The sequence below is a fragment of the Caenorhabditis elegans genome, chromosome V, assembly GCF_000002985.6.
Source record: "Caenorhabditis elegans chromosome V".
NCBI lineage: Eukaryota > Metazoa > Nematoda > Chromadorea > Rhabditida > Rhabditidae > Caenorhabditis > Caenorhabditis elegans.
Genome location: NC_003283.11, coordinates 15,908,781 through 15,926,263, shown reverse-complemented (window position 1 = coordinate 15,926,263; position 17,483 = coordinate 15,908,781). Strand labels below are relative to the sequence as shown.

General features: G+C 38.2%; 8 protein-coding genes, 3 non-coding genes and 2 pseudogenes across 13 annotated transcripts; 6 read left to right on the top strand and 7 right to left on the bottom strand.

The window, feature by feature from the left end:
* Positions 1 to 109: 109 nt before the first annotated feature.
* F35E8.13 (ShKT domain-containing protein) lies at positions 110 to 2,985 on the bottom strand (the record flags this gene model as incomplete). Its single annotated transcript, NM_074587.2, has 5 exons — positions 2,935 to 2,985; positions 1,129 to 1,225; positions 922 to 1,082; positions 613 to 874; positions 110 to 498 (listed from the first exon to the last, which is right to left on the bottom strand). Exons 3-5 carry the CDS (start codon positions 1,018 to 1,020, stop codon positions 110 to 112), a joined length of 750 nt encoding a protein of 249 aa, NP_506988.1. The 5' UTR covers positions 1,021 to 1,082; positions 1,129 to 1,225; positions 2,935 to 2,985.
* On the top strand, positions 1,792 to 3,222 carry nhr-108 (Nuclear hormone receptor family member nhr-108). The gene is made up of 5 exons (NM_074586.5): positions 1,792 to 1,942; positions 2,000 to 2,270; positions 2,345 to 2,534; positions 2,585 to 2,696; positions 2,746 to 3,222. The coding sequence occupies exons 1-5, from the start codon at positions 1,860 to 1,862 to the stop codon at positions 3,104 to 3,106; spliced, it is 1,017 nt and encodes a 338-aa protein (NP_506987.1). The 5' UTR covers positions 1,792 to 1,859; the 3' UTR covers positions 3,107 to 3,222.
* Positions 2,600 to 2,620, bottom strand: 21ur-14863. Its single transcript, NR_070055.1, has one exon.
* A 221-nt stretch (positions 3,223 to 3,443) lies between the features above and the next one.
* On the bottom strand, positions 3,444 to 4,955 carry cdr-1 (CaDmium Responsive). The gene is made up of 6 exons (NM_074585.9): positions 4,787 to 4,955; positions 4,592 to 4,723; positions 4,122 to 4,244; positions 4,005 to 4,072; positions 3,694 to 3,952; positions 3,444 to 3,640 (listed from the first exon to the last, which is right to left on the bottom strand). Exons 1-6 carry the CDS (start codon positions 4,886 to 4,888, stop codon positions 3,491 to 3,493), a joined length of 834 nt encoding a protein of 277 aa, NP_506986.1. The 5' UTR covers positions 4,889 to 4,955; the 3' UTR covers positions 3,444 to 3,490.
* A 935-nt stretch (positions 4,956 to 5,890) lies between these two features.
* F35E8.10 (ShKT domain-containing protein) lies at positions 5,891 to 6,830 on the top strand (the record flags this gene model as incomplete). Its single annotated transcript, NM_074584.7, has 3 exons — positions 5,891 to 6,018; positions 6,066 to 6,327; positions 6,442 to 6,830. Exons 1-3 carry the CDS (start codon positions 5,920 to 5,922, stop codon positions 6,828 to 6,830), a joined length of 750 nt encoding a protein of 249 aa, NP_506985.1. The 5' UTR covers positions 5,891 to 5,919.
* Positions 6,189 to 6,332, bottom strand: F35E8.19. Its single transcript, NR_070054.1, has one exon. It is a non-coding gene; the product is annotated as an Unclassified non-coding RNA F35E8.19 (non-coding RNA).
* A 1,875-nt stretch (positions 6,831 to 8,705) lies between the features above and the next one.
* Positions 8,706 to 9,930, top strand: F35E8.9 (ShKT domain-containing protein; the record flags this gene model as incomplete). The annotated part of the gene is made up of 3 exons (NM_074583.1): positions 8,706 to 8,804; positions 8,858 to 9,119; positions 9,545 to 9,930. 3 exons carry the CDS (start codon positions 8,706 to 8,708, stop codon positions 9,928 to 9,930), a joined length of 747 nt encoding a protein of 248 aa, NP_506984.1.
* A 263-nt stretch (positions 9,931 to 10,193) lies between these two features.
* On the top strand, positions 10,194 to 11,102 carry gst-38 (glutathione transferase). The gene is made up of 2 exons (NM_074582.6): positions 10,194 to 10,466; positions 10,524 to 11,102. The coding sequence occupies exons 1-2, from the start codon at positions 10,328 to 10,330 to the stop codon at positions 11,012 to 11,014; spliced, it is 630 nt and encodes a 209-aa protein (NP_506983.1). The 5' UTR covers positions 10,194 to 10,327; the 3' UTR covers positions 11,015 to 11,102.
* Positions 11,103 to 11,121: 19 nt separating this feature from the next.
* On the bottom strand, positions 11,122 to 12,250 carry F35E8.7 (ShKT domain-containing protein; the record flags this gene model as incomplete). Its single annotated transcript, NM_074581.1, has 3 exons — positions 11,122 to 11,636; positions 11,855 to 12,110; positions 12,155 to 12,250. The coding sequence occupies 3 exons, from the start codon at positions 12,248 to 12,250 to the stop codon at positions 11,122 to 11,124; spliced, it is 867 nt and encodes a 288-aa protein (NP_506982.1).
* Positions 12,251 to 13,207: 957 nt separating this feature from the next.
* On the bottom strand, positions 13,208 to 14,116 carry F35E8.6 (ShKT domain-containing protein; the record flags this gene model as incomplete). Its single annotated transcript, NM_074580.1, has 3 exons — positions 13,208 to 13,671; positions 13,716 to 13,968; positions 14,015 to 14,116. The coding sequence occupies 3 exons, from the start codon at positions 14,114 to 14,116 to the stop codon at positions 13,208 to 13,210; spliced, it is 819 nt and encodes a 272-aa protein (NP_506981.1).
* Positions 14,117 to 14,584: 468 nt separating this feature from the next.
* On the top strand, positions 14,585 to 14,700 carry F35E8.15 (annotated as a pseudogene). Its single transcript has one exon. A coding segment is annotated over exon 1 (116 nt).
* Positions 14,701 to 15,353: 653 nt separating this feature from the next.
* Positions 15,354 to 16,133, top strand: F35E8.4 (annotated as a pseudogene). The gene is made up of 2 exons: positions 15,354 to 15,696; positions 15,748 to 16,133. Coding segments are annotated over exons 1-2 (729 nt in total).
* Positions 15,801 to 15,865, bottom strand: F35E8.17. Its single transcript, NR_070053.1, has one exon. It is a non-coding gene; the product is annotated as an Unclassified non-coding RNA F35E8.17 (non-coding RNA).
* Positions 16,134 to 17,483: the final 1,350 nt, after the last annotated feature.

Sequence of the window (17,483 nt, the reverse complement as noted above, 5' to 3'; positions counted from 1 at the left end):
ACGAAATATATAATACTAAACATCAATACCAAAAACTCTAATATCATGTTCGTCGTCATCCCCTAATGTGTGCTCATCGTCTCAAGTTGGTCAAAGAGGTATCAAGAAATCAGCAGATTCTGCAAGTAGTCGCACAGTATTGTCTTCTCTGTGCGAGAGTGTAGAAAGTGTTGGTGCAGAAGTTCTTTCCAGCCCAGGCAGCACATGATGGACTGGTATCAGCGATGAAAGAAGAACAGGTTCCAGTAGAAGCAGATGATCGGGTAGTTGTTGAAGATGCACATTTTCCACAGGTTCTCTGGCAGTAGGTGGCCACAAAGGTTTCGAGTCCAGCGGCGGTGCAAATTCTTATGTCATTTGCACAGTCGGGAATAGCATCAACGCATCCTCCCTCATTGCAGAATCCGCAGGCAGATGGACAGTCCGCAGCGATAATTGGTCTCCAAACCGGTGACAGACATTGGGAGGCGGTGATGGTGCCACAGTTGAGACGTGGATCTGAAAAAACAGACCAGTTAGACTAGATAGCATCGATTGTCTTTGGTTCTCTATTTTCTAGAACAGACAAGATTACAGAAGCCGTAGAACTACTGAAGCATGAGTTTGACTCACATGCAACATTTGGGCAGTTGTAACCAGAAGTCTGACAACATAATCCGCAAGTTCTTGGGCATGTGCTCTGAGCTGCATTCTTCATGTCTTGAACTACAGCAGCTGGAGTCGCGGTAGCAGTCGTATAACAAGCCAATGGTCTCTGCTGATCTCTTCCTGGTGATGGATATCCGTCAGCTGCAACTGGGGCAGGGTACAGAACTGCGCAGGATGAATCGGAGATGACATTGCTGCATGCAGTGGCAGCTGCGTTCCAGACAAACTGAAAATCTTAAGATGCGTAAAAGCGGCAGTATCCCGAAAACTTACAGCAGTTCCGTTGTAAGATGTACAGTTAAGATCTCCTCCAATGACTGCACTGGCTTGTGGGGCCAGAAGTGCCAGGATGAATGAAACCAAAGCAATCATTCTGCTGATTTAATTGAGCTTCTCTGTGTGACCAAGACGAGAGCCGAAGAGGGAAGTTTCCACTGTCAGACCATGTATTTTATACTAGTTCAGAGTAACTTTGAACACCTGTTTCGAACAGTCTCCTTACCAAATTGCTCTTAGTGCACCCAGTTTTAGTTTTGAATTGTTTGAACAGAAGAATACCTGTCTGGCCAACGCCGGCCAAAAAATGTAATTGCACATTTTGCTTGCTCTTTTGGATAGTTTCAAATATTCTTACTTTTTTAAAGGAATAATAATTATTCTATAAGACATATTTCTATCCGCAATTCAGTGTGATTTTTTACAGTCACTTGAAAATACTCAAAATACTATAAATCCAACTTACAAAAAGTATAGTTTTTGCAGTTATTTATTTGCACAGATGCATTTTTTGGTTTCACAATATCCACGTCAAAATTAAATGGCAAATAGTGGATTTCATGATTTCTTGAACAATTTTTTTATATTTTAGAGACCGGTAGAGTTTGTTATACGAGTGTTAACCCGATCATATTTTACTTTCAATAATTTAATGGTAAAATTGAAAACCACTGGAGATTTGGAGAATGCCAAAAACAAATGATAAACTCAGGGAATAACTTTAAAGTTATAATAAACGAAGAGCAAATTTAATAATCCATATTTCCTATTTTTATTTTAATCAATTAATTTCTCAAAAACGTATCACGGCCCTACGCAGACTACATTAAAGATAAGAAAACATGTCTCGACAAATTGTTTCTTTTTCATTCTGCGTCTCTATCCTACCGATACACACTTCTTAACTAAATTTTAAATTTCTTTTCTGAAATAAAATGTCTAAAAAATCTGAAAATCAGCCGTGTATGGTGTGCGGAGAGATATCTTATAGTATCCGGTTTGGGGCAGTTTCATGTAGGTAAGTTTTTAGTATTGAATTTATGTTATAAAATTTATAATTCCGACAATTGTTCAGGGCTTGCGCAGAATTTTTCCGACGCAAGATAGTTTCAAAAGCTAGAATACCAAAACGGTGCAATGGTGCTTGTGATCTTGGAAAATATCACCGAAAAACTTGTCAAAGTTGTCGATTTCAAAAGTGTTTGAAAATTGGAATGTTGGAAAAAGTTGTAGCTTCCCGGACACCAGTCAATAGGAGAAGTGAAAACAATCAAACTATATTGTCGGGACTTGAAAAAGCATACGATAAATTGGAAAACTCCAGAGACAATGTTTTCGATAGAAAAGTGAGTTTTTCGGTTTTCCTCGGCCAGTCATAAGATTTCAGTAGTTAATCTAATACTAATTTTTCTAATTTCAGAACAAAATCCCCAAGTACTGCAATCACCAGGAACTGGATGACATGTTCGAAATTGACATAAAACTAATTTCCACGCATTTCATTCAATTTTTTGAATCTAAATCTTCATTGGAAAACAATCAAAATAAGGTTTTATCTACCCACTTCATTATTCGATTTTCACTTCTTGAAGTAGCTTTTAGAGCATTTGGTAAGACAGTTTTATAGTAATTTTAAGTTAAGCGGTAAAAATCTCTTCAGGGAAACCTACATACATTTTACCAAATAATGATATCATTGACGTATCCAAATTAGACAAAGTATATCAACATTTGGAAACAGGTGAAGATGAGAGAGGGAAGAACTCTCAAGTGTAGGTTTTATACCATTCAATTTTTATCCTAAAGAATAAAAATTTTCAGAATTCTACAAAGATTCTGGCAAATGAATGAGAAAACCATGAAAACTGAAGTGTTTCCTGTAAACTTGGATCAATCTGAATTTCTATTTCTATGTGCACTCATCTACTGGGATTTTGGAATTGAAAATCAATCTGAAAAGTGTTTGGAAGAGTGTCAACGGATGCGTACTCAAGTTTTAAAAGAACTCACTGAGTATGAAAAATCAAACTATCCAGAAAATGAACTCCGAGTTGCTCAAGTGATTGGCATCTTGCAAGCTCTGCAAAAAACATTGGACGTGATTCAACACAGCGGATACATTTCAAATGTGTATAATTTAAAAGGAAAACAATGCCCATTGTATGAAGCTACGAATGAATAATAACTTTTTGTCAGAATGGTAATAAATACACCATGTAATTTGACCTCTATCAGTTGCCCCAAATATACACAAGTATTTTTCAGCTTGCGTTATACAATAAAGTTCTTGTGACGTCATATGCTTCGTCGACAATAATTCATCGCCTGACGTTTGTCTGAAAACTGCCCGGTTTACAAACAATTGCACCATGTGCGCCCGATTCTTGTTGTATTTTTTTACCGCACTGTATTGTTGGTGTGGCGAGAGGCAGAAGGAGGTCGCCGAAAGTCGACGAGGCAGGCTTTTTGGACCCTGCCTTGCTCGCGAATTGAAGTATGTATACGTTTAAAACGTAAAACACCACGTAAAATTTTATTGATCTGACTACTAGTTTGACAATTTAATTCACATAGTAAAGTCCTTTGGGTAAACTTCATGACGAACTCTTTCACAGTACTCCAATAACTTTGGGAAGTCCTTTTCGAGAACATCCGAAATGTGATTGCGGAATGGATAATAGACAGTTGCCAATTGAGAGAAGACTGTTGCATCCGCCTGAAAATAAATAATTTCTTGCCAGATACAATTTTATTAGACTGTGTATTTACCGCCGTGATTTCCTCCCCGAAAAGAAACTTTTTCTTGGCCAAGGTGTTCTCTACGATTCGCAAATCTCTGTGAAGAATCTCGTCGAGCTCACTCAATTCAAAATCTCCAATGGCTCCCTGACATTTGTTGTAGACATTTTTCCCGATTATAGCCTTCAAAAGGGGCATGAGAAGGAAATTCAGGAAGGTTGGGAGACCGATTATTTCAATAATGGTTTTGTAGAATTCGTCGACAGCAATTTTAAATCGTATAAGTACGCTGAAATAAAAGTTTTATGACAACGGGAACCATAGTTTGTAAGTTTACTTACAAGAACAAATGGTGATCTGCAAACTTGCTTAGAGCAACAGATTGAGTTTCCAGCTCAGTTGGAAGCGACTGCAAAGTTACAGAAATATAAGATGTAACAGAATAAAGTTTCACTCACCGGAATTTTAAAATGTGATCTCAAGCGCATTTCGATAAGATCAGAATCAGCAATGTGCTCTCCATTGAGTTCAACGAAAGGGACCAATCCATTCCGAGAGCGTTCAGAGGTGCATGTGATAATCTATAAATTGATTGAGGATAAGGCGCTGAAACTTTTTTTGGAGAAAGGCGATCATTCTCTATAAAGTATAAGCTTTTTGAAATATGTTGGGCTTTCGAAAAAAAAATTCCGAAAAATTTTTAGATGAAAAATAATTTTCAAAATGTTCGTATACTTTTAAGCATCCTAAACACATTGAAATTTGCAAAAAAAAAAAAGTTTTAGAGAAACTCTACATTTCTGAAATTTAAAAAATGAAATTTTGGAAACGCTTGATTTTTTTACAGATATTTACGGATTCCTACTTTAAAATTATTTATTTTTGAATCGAGTGATAAAGTTTAAATACCTATCTGGTAAGAAAATACCTCGTAAGGAATCTTGAAGATTCTACAAAGAATCTCGATTTTCATGCAGAAAGGGGACAAGTTCGGACAGTTCTTGAGTCTCTTCATCTGATACAGATAGACTACATCCTTTTTGTAGTCTTTTTTGTGAATCTGAAATATGTCTGGATAAAACTATCCAGGCTGGATTTCAAAGCCTGGATAGTTTTTACTTACATCAGGTTTTGGTTTAATGCTAGGAACAGTGAAGAAATTTTTCAAGTAAATGACAGCGGCTCCAAACAGCGCAGCAGTAATAATCAAACATGAATCCAACATACTTGAGACAGTAGTACATATCTTTTTACAGCATTCCTTTATATACTTGCCACCCCGATGACATAATGTGATAAGAAAGTAGGGAGAACTGTGTTTTGTGATAAAATTATTGTAGTTTCTGTTTCAATTGCAGAATACCATTTGTGTTAAGTATAGCATACTGAACAAAGTATTTAGAACTTATGGATTTTCAAAATTTGAATAATAAAACTTTTTTTAATAAATTTTTAGTAGGAGTTCGTACTGTTGGGTGACTATCGTGGTACAGTATTAGTATTGTAGCAGTACTGCAGTTTAGCAAAAAATACTTAGTTTTCAATTGTTCTTTCCGCACGATGAAAAAATGGTATTTCTTGCAAAAGTTGTTTTTTTATTTTTCTGACCAACTTGAATTTTAAGCTTTCTGGGTAAACAAAACGGAAAAATATAATATGTATATACACCAGTATTTCCTACTGCGATAAAACTCAAAACAGTAATAATATGGATAATAACTAAATTTCGAAGAACTGAGTCCAAATTGAAAAGCGAAACAAATTGTTCAAGAAATCATGTCGCCCACACTATTTGTCAATCAACTTTTTATGTGGATGAAAATGAAAATTCTGTAACATTTTGAAGCACCTGTTCAAACAAATTTGTGCAGAAACTTTAGTCTTTCTAAGTAGGTAAAAGATTGAGTCAAATTAATTTTCAGGTAATCAGAAGTAATTCTCGCTAACTCAACAAACTTTCGGTTTCATTGAAAGTTCTTGAAACTAACAAATCCGAAGAATTTTCAAACTAGACAAAAAATTAAAGTAAAGTCTGCAAGTGCATTCTTTGGCCGACGTTTGTCAGACAGACATCCATCTGATCAAACAAATACAAATGTAACCGGGTGCATTAAGAGCGCCTTTTGGTATTGTACCTTTTTAAAACAGGTGTTCAAAGATACTCTGAACTAGTATAAAATACATGGTGTGACAGTGGAAACTTCACTCTTCGGCTCTCGTCTTGGTCACACAGAGAAGCTCAAATAAATCAGCAGAATGATTGCTTTGGTTTCATTCATCCTGGCACTTCTGGCCCCACAAGCCAGTGCAGTCATTGGAGGAGATCTTAACTGTACATCTTACAACGGAACTGCTGTAAGTTTTCGGGATACTGCCGCTTTTACGCATCTTAAGATTTTCAGTTTGTCTGGAACGCAGCTGCCACTGCATGCAGCAATGTCATCTCCGATTCATCCTGCGCAGTTCTGTACCCTGCCCCAGTTGCAGCTGACGGATATCCATCACCAGGAAGAGATCAGCAGAGACCATTGGCTTGTTATACGACTGCTACCGCGACTCCAGCTGCTGTAGTTCAAGACATGAAGAATGCAGCTCAGAGCACATGCCCAAGAACTTGCGGATTATGTTGTCAGACTTCTGGTTACAACTGCCCAAATGTTGCATGTGAGTCAAACTCATGCTTCAGTAGTTCTACGGCTTCTGTAATCTTGTCTGTTCTAGAAAATAGAGAACCAAAGACAATCGATGCTATCTAGTCTAACTGGTCTGTTTTTTCAGATCCACGTCTCAACTGTGGCACCATCACCGCCTCCCAATGTCTGTCACCGGTTTGGAGACCAATTATCGCTGCGGACTGTCCATCTGCCTGCGGATTCTGCAATGAGGGAGGATGCGTTGATGCTATTCCCGACTGTGCAAATGACATAAGAATTTGCACCGCCGCTGGACTCGAAACCTTTGTGGCCACCTACTGCCAGAGAACCTGTGGAAAATGTGCATCTTCAACAACTACCCGATCATCTGCTTCTACTGGAACCTGTTCTTCTTTCATCGCTGATACCAGTCCATCATGTGCTGCCTGGGCTGGAAAGAACTTCTGCACCAACACTTTCTACACTCTCGCACAGAGAAGACAATACTGTGCGACTACTTGCAGAATCTGCTGATTTCTTGATACCTCTTTGACCAACTTGAGACGATGAGCACACATTAGGGGATGACGACGAACATGAAATTATCGATATCGTTTGAAATTTATTTATTCTCGTGCTTGACCAACATGATCAAATAAATACTATCATCCGAATTTCTCGTAGGACAATCCTGGAACTACTGCATATTAACAAGCTTTATCAAGTTCACAGACATTTCAAAATTTAGAAAAGGAAAATCTGAAAAACGTTTCCCAGCTACAGTTTGCAAAAAATGCTATCCAGACAGACGATCAACTGTACAAACATGGATAAACCAGTTATTTCATGAATGCTCTACACGAACAAACAATTATGAAATCCCATAAATTCATTTCCAAAGTCTTTCGGACACAATAATGGTACCCAAATTGTGTTTGAACTTCGATTTCAGAGAAAATTGAAAGCTGCGATTTATACGTTTGATAAACGGTTTGAAAATTCAAGAATTTTTTGGAATGTTGGAAAATTCATGAAAAGTACGCCAAGAAATGTCGATGAGTTTCTGGAAAGTTTAAATTTTTTTTGTTTTGGAAATTCAAAAAAAATACAAGAATATTTTTAAAGTTTTAAAAACCCTGAAAAGTACGTTAAGAAAAATTGGTGAATTTCTGGAACGTTTTAAAAAATCCGATAAATGTCTGAAAAGTTGAGGATGTTTTTTGAATGTTTCGAAAACGTTTGATTTTTTTTAAATTCAAAAAAATACTAGAAACTTCAATAAAGTTTAAGAAATTTCAGAGATTTATATTTGAACAGGTGATGTACCTGCATTACTTGCACCATCAACTTTCGACAAACGGTTACCTTAATTTCATATGACAACATTGACACCTAAACTTTAAAAAAAATATGAAAAAAAAACATTTCTTCTGTCATCGTCAAAATCTTGAAAGATGGGAAATGTTTTTTCCGATATGTCTTTTGCTTTTAGGTTAAGTGTTTGAATGTAAAATATAGATGAAACATTTCAATCTGCTAACCTTAAAATTAAATAAGAAATTAAAAAATTAAAAATTAAAAAAAAATTAAATAAGAACAATCAGATGAAAAATTGTAAAAATTTTTTAAACATTTCAGAAAAAGTATTATTCAAGCAACAAAAGTAGTGTTCTAGCAAAAGTATTGTTAACACATGATAGCTTTTCAGTATTTGCCCGAAATTTTGCAAAAAAAACGTTCAAATTTAGGTTGCCAAATATTTCAGAAATTGGGAGAATTCTCTTATATGTACGATCAGCTCACTTCTCACAGATCGGTATTTTAGGTCATGTGACTGCCTCACCCAATTAGAAGAATGCAAAAAGGTTGCCGTTTTGAAGTAAGAAGGTAAAAATCTTAACGATTAGAACAGGCAACAATTGCAATGAAAAAATGAACCTGATGTGGGTTTGTCAAGCTTTATGGACAAACTGTCAATTTTTGTGCTTGTAAATTATTATTTGATCAACCTGTGACCAATTGAGCAAACAACACAATAGCTACAGTACGTGGGTGGCCATAGTAACTTACTTATTTATTTTCTTGCCTTTTTGAGAAAAAAATTGTCATGCATAACACAAATCGTTGGAGGGAAGTGAAATGGTGCATGATCCTGGCTTAGGAAGTTGCAGAATATCCAGGCCTCTGAAATTGTACCAGCTCTTTTTGAAATTTTGAAACAGATTTATGATCGGTTAATCTGTTCAAATAGGTTCAACAAAAATGGCTACATTGTATAAAAGGAATTTAATAGAAGCAGTTGTGCAAAGCTACCCGGATTACTATAAAATAAGAAGCCAAATCACAGAAGCTTTACTTTTCGGCTCTCGTCTTAGTCACTCGGAGAAGCTCAACTAAGCCTGTAGAACAATGATTGCTCTGGTTTCGTTCATTCTTGCATTCCTGGCTCCACAGGCTAGCGCTGTTATCGGAGGAGATCTTAACTGCACAACCTACAATGGAACTGCTGTAAGTTACGCTGATCTCTTACTTTAGTGTTAATTGTATTCCATGATTTTCAGTTTGTCTGGACTACAGCCGCCACTGCATGCAGCAATGTGATCTCCGATTCATCCTGCGCAGTTTTGTACCCAAACCCAGTTCCAGCTGATGGATACCCATCACCAGGCAGGGACCAGCAGAGACCATTGGCTTGTTATACTACTGCTACGGCTACTCCAGCTGCTGTAGTTCAAGACATGAAGACTGCAGCTCAGAGCACATGCCCAAGAACTTGCGGATTATGTTGTCAAACTAGTGCTTACAGTTGCCCAAATGTTGCCTGTGAGTTGAAAAGACATTCTAACAAATTGAGGTATTTTTCTGGCGCAAATATTCGCCTAGAAACATCAAGATTGGTGTGGAAATAGTTCAGTATGTCGTGGTGGCCGATAGCAGTCATAAAATCAGAAGTTCAAGTCCATTCTCCCCTTATAGGTTCACCCATGCTCAATTGAGATGTGGATCAATCTGGAATATCAGCCCAGTGAAAGCTCCAACAGCATGGCGCTCAAGGAACTGATATTCCTCTAAACCAGATCTGACCGCTCTAGTAAATAATGTTAAACAACTTCAAACGACAGTTGAGCCTAGATGCTACCCATTCTTTTGAACCTCTGTAGTGATTAAGTGTCATGTAATAGAAATTTGGCTTATAATGCTGAGGAGACATGAGCGGCCCATATTTTACTGTATCGCGTAATCTTCAGACCCCCGTCTCAACTGTGCCTCGATCACCGCCTCTCAATGCATCTCCCCAGCCTGGAGAACAATCATAGCCACGGACTGCCCATCTGCCTGCGGATTCTGCAACCAAGGAGGATGTGTGGATGCCGTTCCTGACTGCTCCAATGACATCACCATTTGCAATGCCATCGGCCTTCAGACTTTCGTGAACGCCAACTGTCAGAGAACTTGCAATAGATGTGCCTCGTCAACAACTACTCTTTCTTCATCTTCCTTGACCTGCTCCTCATACATCGCCGACTCGAGCACTGCATGCAGAGCCTGGTCTCTGAACGGATTCTGCACCAACACCTTCTACACCCTCGCGCAAAGAAGATCATACTGCGCCTCCACTTGCAGAATCTGCTAGTCTCATTCTCTTCAAGACATAACACAACGGGCTGACGACCATATCATCAACGACGATTTTTTAGGAACTGTACTTTATCTGTGTCTGACCAACACGTGTGAATGAAGTTTCAACTGGAAAATTTGTTTGAAACACTGCAAAGAATTTCGAATTTTGATGATAATTTTAAATGCCATTATCAGTTTTAATACGCCACTCTAGTCTTTGATTCTTTGCACACACACACACACACACACACACACACACACACTCACAAACACGCCTGAAATTTCGCAATATGCTGATTTAACGAGAAAACATTTGATGACAATAAACTTGGCGTATTAATATAAAAGGGAAAATTCAATTCAGATTCTCAACGGTTTATTTTCTGTCACAACTCTTCCTAATATTCACCATGGTTTCCTACAAGCTTACCTACTTCGATGGACGCGGAGCCGGAGAGCTCTGCCGTCAAATCTTTGCTGCCGCCGAGCAGAAATATGAAGATAACAGACTTACCGATGAGGAGTGGGAGAAGTTCAAAGCGGCCGGAAGTGAGTTTCCTTTTCTTCTTAATATTATGTGCAAAATATTAATTGTGTGGTTTCCAGAAACCCCATACAACCAGCTTCCAATGCTCGAGGTAGATGGCAAACCACTCGCTCAGTCCCACGCGATGGCTCGTTATCTTGCTCGGGAATTCGGGTTCAACGGAAAGAGCAGATGGGAAGAAGCTCAAGTCAACTCCTTGGCCGACCAGTACAAAGACTATTACGCGGAGGCTCGTCCATACCTCGCTGTGAAGCTTGGTTACACAGAAGGAGACGCGGAGGCTCTTTACACAAGCGTCTATCTTCCAGTTTTCAAGAAACACTATGGATTCTTTGTCAATGCTTTGAAGGCCAGCGGGTCAGGATTCTTGGTTGGAAATTCCTTGACTTTTATTGATTTGCTTGTTGCTCAGCATTCAGCTGATTTGCTGGGACGTGAAAAGTCGGATCTTTTCAATGATGTCCCAGAGATGAAGGCACATTCCGAAAAAGTTCAGTCAATTCCTCAGATCAAGAAATGGATTGAGACTCGTCCAGCGAGTGACTGGTAATTGTTTGGTCACTTAAATAAACTTTGTTATTTCCAATTTATTTTATTTGGGGAAAACTGATTGTGAGAATAAATTTTATTTAATAAAACTGTGCAACATGGAAAAAGTTAACAGATTTTGCAAGTAGTCGCACAGGCAGCTCTTTTTTCTGCCGTGGTGTATTGGTTGCTTGTACAGAATCCACTTCGAGCATACTCGCCGCATCTTGTTCGGCCGTCGGGAATGTAGGAAGTGCAGGCGGCTGCTGTGGTTGTGGCTGCTGCTGCTGCGACGGTAGTAGTGGTAACTGCAGCAGTAGTGGTCACGGCAGCGGGGGCCGCAGTAGTTGTAACAACAGCGGGAGCCACGGTAGTTGTAGGTGCCGCCGGAGCCGCGGTAGATGTTGTCGCAGTGGGACCCGACGTACATCTTTTACACGTCTTTCTGCAATTGGCATTGACAAAGTCTTGCAATTTGACTGCATTACAGATTTCTATGTTGTTGGCACATCCTTCAATTGCATCGACACATGAATCTGCACTGCACAATCCACACGTAGCTGGACATTCCATAGCTATAATTGCCTTCCATGCTGGATCAGTGCATTGGATAGGTTTGATTGTAGAACAATTGACACTTGGCACTGAAATATAGGAAGTAACGACTTCAAAACGTCAGTGGTAAATTTTTGTTTTTTTCTGGGTTGTCGCAAATCAAATGAAATAAGTACAAAAATTTTAAAAGAAAACACCTCGGAGTTCCCTGGAGCTTAGTCCCTGGAAATGCCTTTTTTATCAAATGACACTACTGCCAAAGCCAGGAGTCAGCTGTCAAAACGTTGTTTTTTAGTTTTAAACTTACACGGAGGATTCTCGCAGCTGTATGCACTCGTTTCACAACAGTATCCACAAGTTTTCGGGCAATACATAATTGCAACTTTTTTCAAATCAGCATCAATTGGAGCTGGCGCAGCTGTTGCTGATGAAAAGCATTTGAATGGTCTTTCTTGATCTCCTCCGACTGTCAAATCTCCACCGCCACCAACTGGATACAGAGCTTTACATGCTGCGTCAGAAATCACATTGCTACAGACAAAGGCGCCGGCTTTGTATTTGGACTGAAAAAATAAATATTCTTTAGGCATGTGCTGGTAAACCGTACCGTAGCACCTGTGTTAGTGGTGCAGCTGAAGTCTTCTACAATTGCACCGATCTGAGGAGCCACAAGAGCCACAATAAACGAATAGAGAAAAATCATGCTTAGCTCCAGATTATTTTTACAAATGCAAGAGGTAGTGATAATTATGAATCTTCGATGTTCGTTTTATACTGTTTTCGCGAAACAAATAAAAATTGTACTTAAGAACTCGTAACTAAAAGTAGGCCAAAGAGCACGCTTCTTTACGTGAGCAAATTAAAATCGTGTCATGGAAGTACCTCATAAGAGCAAATTATATAACAACAGTGCAACTTCAAAGTTGTTATTCAGAATAAGAAAGATTGGAATAATATCAAGTACACGATTTATAGGAAAGTTCAATAAACTTTGTAATCTGTAAGTTCTAAGTGTAAGTGTAATCTGTAATCTTAGGACATTAGCCCATGTACTTTATACTACTGCCGTAAGTTTCCAAATTATGTTTAACAACTTCAAGTTACACTGTTGTTGTACTTCAAGTTACACTGTTTGTTGCACATTAAATAATAGCGTGTTCAATAACATGTACCGCTTTATTTTGCTCTGTTAAAAAATAGTGTAGCTGTTAGAGAAAGTATGAAAACATAACACATTTGGCTCTAACTAATTTTAATTTTTCTAAATTTCCAGAAAATCGATTTTGTTTTTTTTCTAAATTTGTAGTTTTAGAATTATGATAATTTGAAAAACTTCTCTAAAATCACTAAAAACCCAATTTTAGAAATAATTATTACCGGTACTGTTGGCTCAGAAGTGCCGCCTCCCTTCAAAAAAGTTAAAGTTAAATTATATTCCAGAATATTATATTATACTTTACTAGTTTTTTATAGCGTTTGTATACTACTTGAAATATGTAGAAAAATCCCATTTTAAACTTTATTACATCATGGTGGTCAATCACAAATAAACAAAGTAAAACACAGCACAACAATTATTCTTGTTGTCGTCGTCATCATGTTTGGTGCTTCTAAAAAATGTTTGTCAAAGAACTAAAATTCTACGGCGAATATCCCAAAATTAGCAGATTTTGCAAGTTGTTGCGCATGAGGCTTTCTTCGCAGCCTGTGTGTACATTGTGCTGGTACAGAATCCATTACGAGCGTATTCCGCACACTTTGTGGTGCTGTCAGGCATGTACGATGTGCAGGTGGCTGGTGCAGCGGTGGTAACAACTGCTGGTGGAGCTGCAGTTGGGACGACTGGAACGGGAGCTGGAGCTGCAGTGGTTGTGACACCTGCAGCTGGAGCTGCGGTGGTGGCGGGGCATCTCTTGCAAGTCTTTTGGCAGTTCTTGTTGACGAAATCTTGCCAATTAACAGCGTTACAAATGGTTATATCGTTAGCACATTCCTTCACTGCGTCAATGCATCCATTTTCGCTGCAGAAACCACATGCAGAAGGGCATTCTGCAGCAATGACTGGTCTCCACGCTGGGCTTTTGCACTGTGTAGGTGTTACTTTTGAGCAATCGATGCTTGGTACTGTGAAACAGATATTTAGAATTTTGATAAACTAATTCACTTACAAGCAGCGTTTGGGCAATTGTATGCACTAGTCTCACAGCAATATCCGCAAGATTTCGGACAGATGCTAATGGCATCTGCCTTGATATCATCCATAACCGCTCCCGCAGCATTTCCCGTTCTATAACAAATGAAGGGTCTCGCATTGTCTCCTCCAACTACAATAGCACCGCCACCGCCAACTGGATACAATGCAGTGCATGCTGCATCGGATATGACATTACTACATACCGTGGAAGAAGGTAGCCATTTAGACTGAAATTTAGGTACACAAATTTTTACGGTCTGAATGAATACTTACAGTGGCAGCTGTGTTGGTGGTGCAGGCGAAATCGTCTACAATTACTGCATTCAATTGGGAAGTGAAGAGAATCGCAATGAGAGGTAGGAAGAAGGTCATCATTGTTCAGTGATTACTAGGACGCTTGTGAACTCCAAGTGAGCCGAGTAGTGAAGAACATGATTCTTGTTGAGCCTTTTATACAATGCGTTAACACCTGGGTCAATATTTTGCTAATACATATATGTACTACAAGTTTGGTAGTTTGACTATTTGTCTGAAACTTTTACCCTAAAGTGTCCTTTCTGTTATTGTCAGCTACATTATTGTTTGTTTAATTGCAGCTGTTTATTATGTTTGAGTACAAACTTGTGGGGAAAAGGACAGTTTTTCATGGTTTTTCCGAATTCTCAATACTCAGAAAACATCTGGTTAAACAGTTTGTTTGGCACTATTGTCTGTAACTGGATAATTGAAAACACGGGAAAATGAAACGTATAAATAAGCGCCAAAGTGACGTATTTTTCACTACCTTCGCTTGCCAGTTGATAATAATGATTTTTCTTATCTCTCTGATTTTCTTATTACGTGTTCCCTCCTGATACAAGAACTGCCTGCAAAGCCTGGGCTCGCAATGGATTCTGTACCAACAATTTCTACACTATTGCACATAGAAAACAATACTGTGCTACTACCTGCAGAATATGCTAGTGGCATTTCGAGGCAAATAGACAAGATGAAGACCGATGACAAGATGAAGTTACATTTTTAAACTTGTTAATTCATGACTGACCATCATGGATCGATAAAGCTTTCATTGAAATTTGCTAAACCAACATTAAAGGGGGAGTAGAGTTTGTGGGGAAATATATGTTTCTGACTCTAATTTTGCCCCTGATGCCGAATATCGATGTGAAAAAATTCAAAAAAATTTCCCTGATTTTATATTAATTTTTAAAATCCGAAAATTCATTGGATGCCTATATGTGAGTTTTCAAACGCTGAATTTTCCCGCCAGAGAATTTTCCCCGCCCACGAAACCGTGCCGCAAGTGTGGGTTTACGAGATGAATATTTTCCTTCTATTTTTATTTGATTCTATACCGATTTTCGTCGATTTTTCTCATTTTTTCGCTGTTTTATATTGAAATTTTTGTTATTTCTCGCTGCATTGCGCCTTAGGTTAACCATTTTTGGCGAGCCCTATGGAAAGTTCATCAAGATCCTGCTTACTCGGGCACAATGCACTCGGCCTTCAATTGGCCTCGAGTATGTTTCAAATGTTTATTGCACCCCACATAGATTGGCCTCCGACATGTCTTTGGTCACTAGGTTGCAGGCCGGCCTGACCACCTCATCAGGTTTTAGGCTTCTTCTAAACAAGTAGTGGCATTTTAACACTATTGCCGTCGGCCTACATTTCAAAATATTCAAAATTTCAGTTCGTCTATTCCCCATCTGCTACCAACTGTCCCAACGTCCTAACCGATTCCTCGTGTGATGCCTTATTTCCACCCATAGCTGCAGCCGATGGAAATCCATCTGCAGGAAAAGATCAAGCTAGAGCTTTCAGATGTTACTCAACAGCTACGGCTTTACCGGCTCCAATAGTTGAAGATGTCAAGAGAGTTGCCATAAACGGTTGTCCAAAGACTTGTGGTTATTGTTGTCAAACGAGTGAATTTAACTGCGCAAATGCCGAGTGTAAGTAAAACACTATTATTGAGTACGGAAACAAAAACTACATGTTTACAGTTCCAAGCATCAAATGTTCCGATATCACACCAGCCCAATGTCGGTCACCTGTCTGGAGAACCGTCATAGCACAAGATTGCCCATCTGCCTGTGGATTCTGCAATGAAGGAGGATGTGTCGATGCTATAACTGACTGCGGCGATGATCTCAGTATTTGTCTTAATGTCAAAATGCAAGATTTTGTCAACCAATACTGCCAAAAAACGTGTAAGAGATGCTCCGCTGCCACAACAGTTGCTCCGCCGGTAACCAACAACTGCACCGTGTTCCCTCCGGATACAAGAACTGCCTGCAAAGCCTGGGCTCGCAATGGATTCTGTACCAACAATTTCTACACTATTGCACATAGAAAACAATACTGTGCTACTACCTGCAGAATATGCTAGTGGCATTTCGAGGCAAATAGACAAGATGAAGACCGATGACAAGATGAAGTTACATTTTTAAACTTGTTAATTCATGACTGACCATCATGGATCGATAAAGCTTTCATTGAAATTTGCTAAACCAACATTAAAGGGGGAGTAGAGTTTGTGGGGAAATATATGTTTCTGACTCTAATTTTGCCCCTGATGCCGAATATCGATGTGAAAAAATTCAAAAAAATTTCCCTGATTTTATATTAATTTTTAAAATCCGAAAATTCATTGGATGCCTATATGTGAGTTTTCAAACGCTGAATTTTCCCGCCAGAGAATTTTCCCCGCCCACGAAACCGTGCCGCAAGTGTGGGTTTACGAGATGAATATTTTCCTTCTATTTTTATTTGATTCTATACCGATTTTCGTCGATTTTTCTCATTTTTTCGCTGTTTTATATTGAAATTTTTGTTATTTCTCTTTAATTATGCCTTTCTATTGATGAAATACACAAAATTCCATGAAAAATTCCATTTTCAGCACAAATTCGACGGGAAACAAGGTGGAGGCAACCGTGGACAATAAATCTATTACTTATTCGTGTGTAATGCTTTTGTTTTTTAGACAAAACAAGTAAATTTATTATAAGACTGTTTATATTTAATAAACTTCACAAAAAAAACACATTTTTGGGAAAAAAAAACTACAAAAATCGAATATTGTCCTCGGGAGCGCGACGAATCAACGTGTTCCGGATAACTGAAATGTTAAATGTTTGTATTAATGTGGAAAACTTTCGTTATTGAGATTTTTAAAGAGACTATTGATAAGCACTAGGATTAAAATAGGAAGTTTAATTTAATTTATTACGATAGTAAGATATTTGCCGAATAAATCGACATACTGATGATTTTTAGGATGTTTTAGGCTTAATTATTTAGCGATTCTTACTTTTCAATTGTTTTTTAAATAATATTTTCTATAAGAAGTACTCACTTTCCAAAAAAATCTTCGTGTCTCCGCGATTTTCCTCGTTTCCCGTCGAATTTGTGCTGAAAATGGAATTTTTCATGGAATTTTGTGTATTTCATCAATAGAAAGGCATAATTTAAGAGAAATAACAAAATTTTCAATATAAAACAGCGAAAAAATAAGAAAAATCGACGAAAATCGGTAAAAAATCAAATAAAAATAGAAGGAAAATATTCATCTCGTAAACCCACACTTGCGACGCGGTTTCGTGGGCGGGGAAAATTCTCTGGCGGGAAAATTCAGCGTTTGAAAACTCACATATAGGCATCCATTGAATTTTCGGATTTTAAAAATTAATATAAAATCAGGGAAATTTTTTTGAATTTTTTCACATCGATATTCGGC

What these genes read in the sequence shown, in the direction of transcription:
- gst-38 (NM_074582.6), top strand. Translation starts at nt 10,328, where the DNA reads ATGGTTTCCTACAAGCTTACCTACTTCGATGGACGCGGAGCCGGAGAG. An exon ending in GAAGTTCAAAGCGGCCGGAA is followed by an intron (nt 10,467 to 10,523) that starts GTGAGTTTCCTT and finishes TGTGGTTTCCAG; the next exon opens with AAACCCCATACAACCAGCTT.
- nhr-108 (NM_074586.5), top strand. Translation starts at nt 1,860, where the DNA reads ATGTCTAAAAAATCTGAAAATCAGCCGTGTATGGTGTGCGGAGAGATA. An exon ending in TTTGGGGCAGTTTCATGTAG is followed by an intron (nt 1,943 to 1,999) that starts GTAAGTTTTTAG and finishes ACAATTGTTCAG; the next exon opens with GGCTTGCGCAGAATTTTTCC. An exon ending in AGAGGGAAGAACTCTCAAGT is followed by an intron (nt 2,697 to 2,745) that starts GTAGGTTTTATA and finishes AAAAATTTTCAG; the next exon opens with AATTCTACAAAGATTCTGGC.
- cdr-1 (NM_074585.9), bottom strand. Translation starts at nt 4,888, where the DNA reads ATGTTGGATTCATGTTTGATTATTACTGCTGCGCTGTTTGGAGCCGCT. An exon ending in GCATTAAACCAAAACCTGAT is followed by an intron (nt 4,724 to 4,786) that starts GTAAGTAAAAAC and finishes GACATATTTCAG; the next exon opens with ATTCACAAAAAAGACTACAA. An exon ending in TCTTCAAGATTCCTTACGAG is followed by an intron (nt 4,245 to 4,591) that starts GTATTTTCTTAC and finishes ATCAATTTATAG; the next exon opens with ATTATCACATGCACCTCTGA.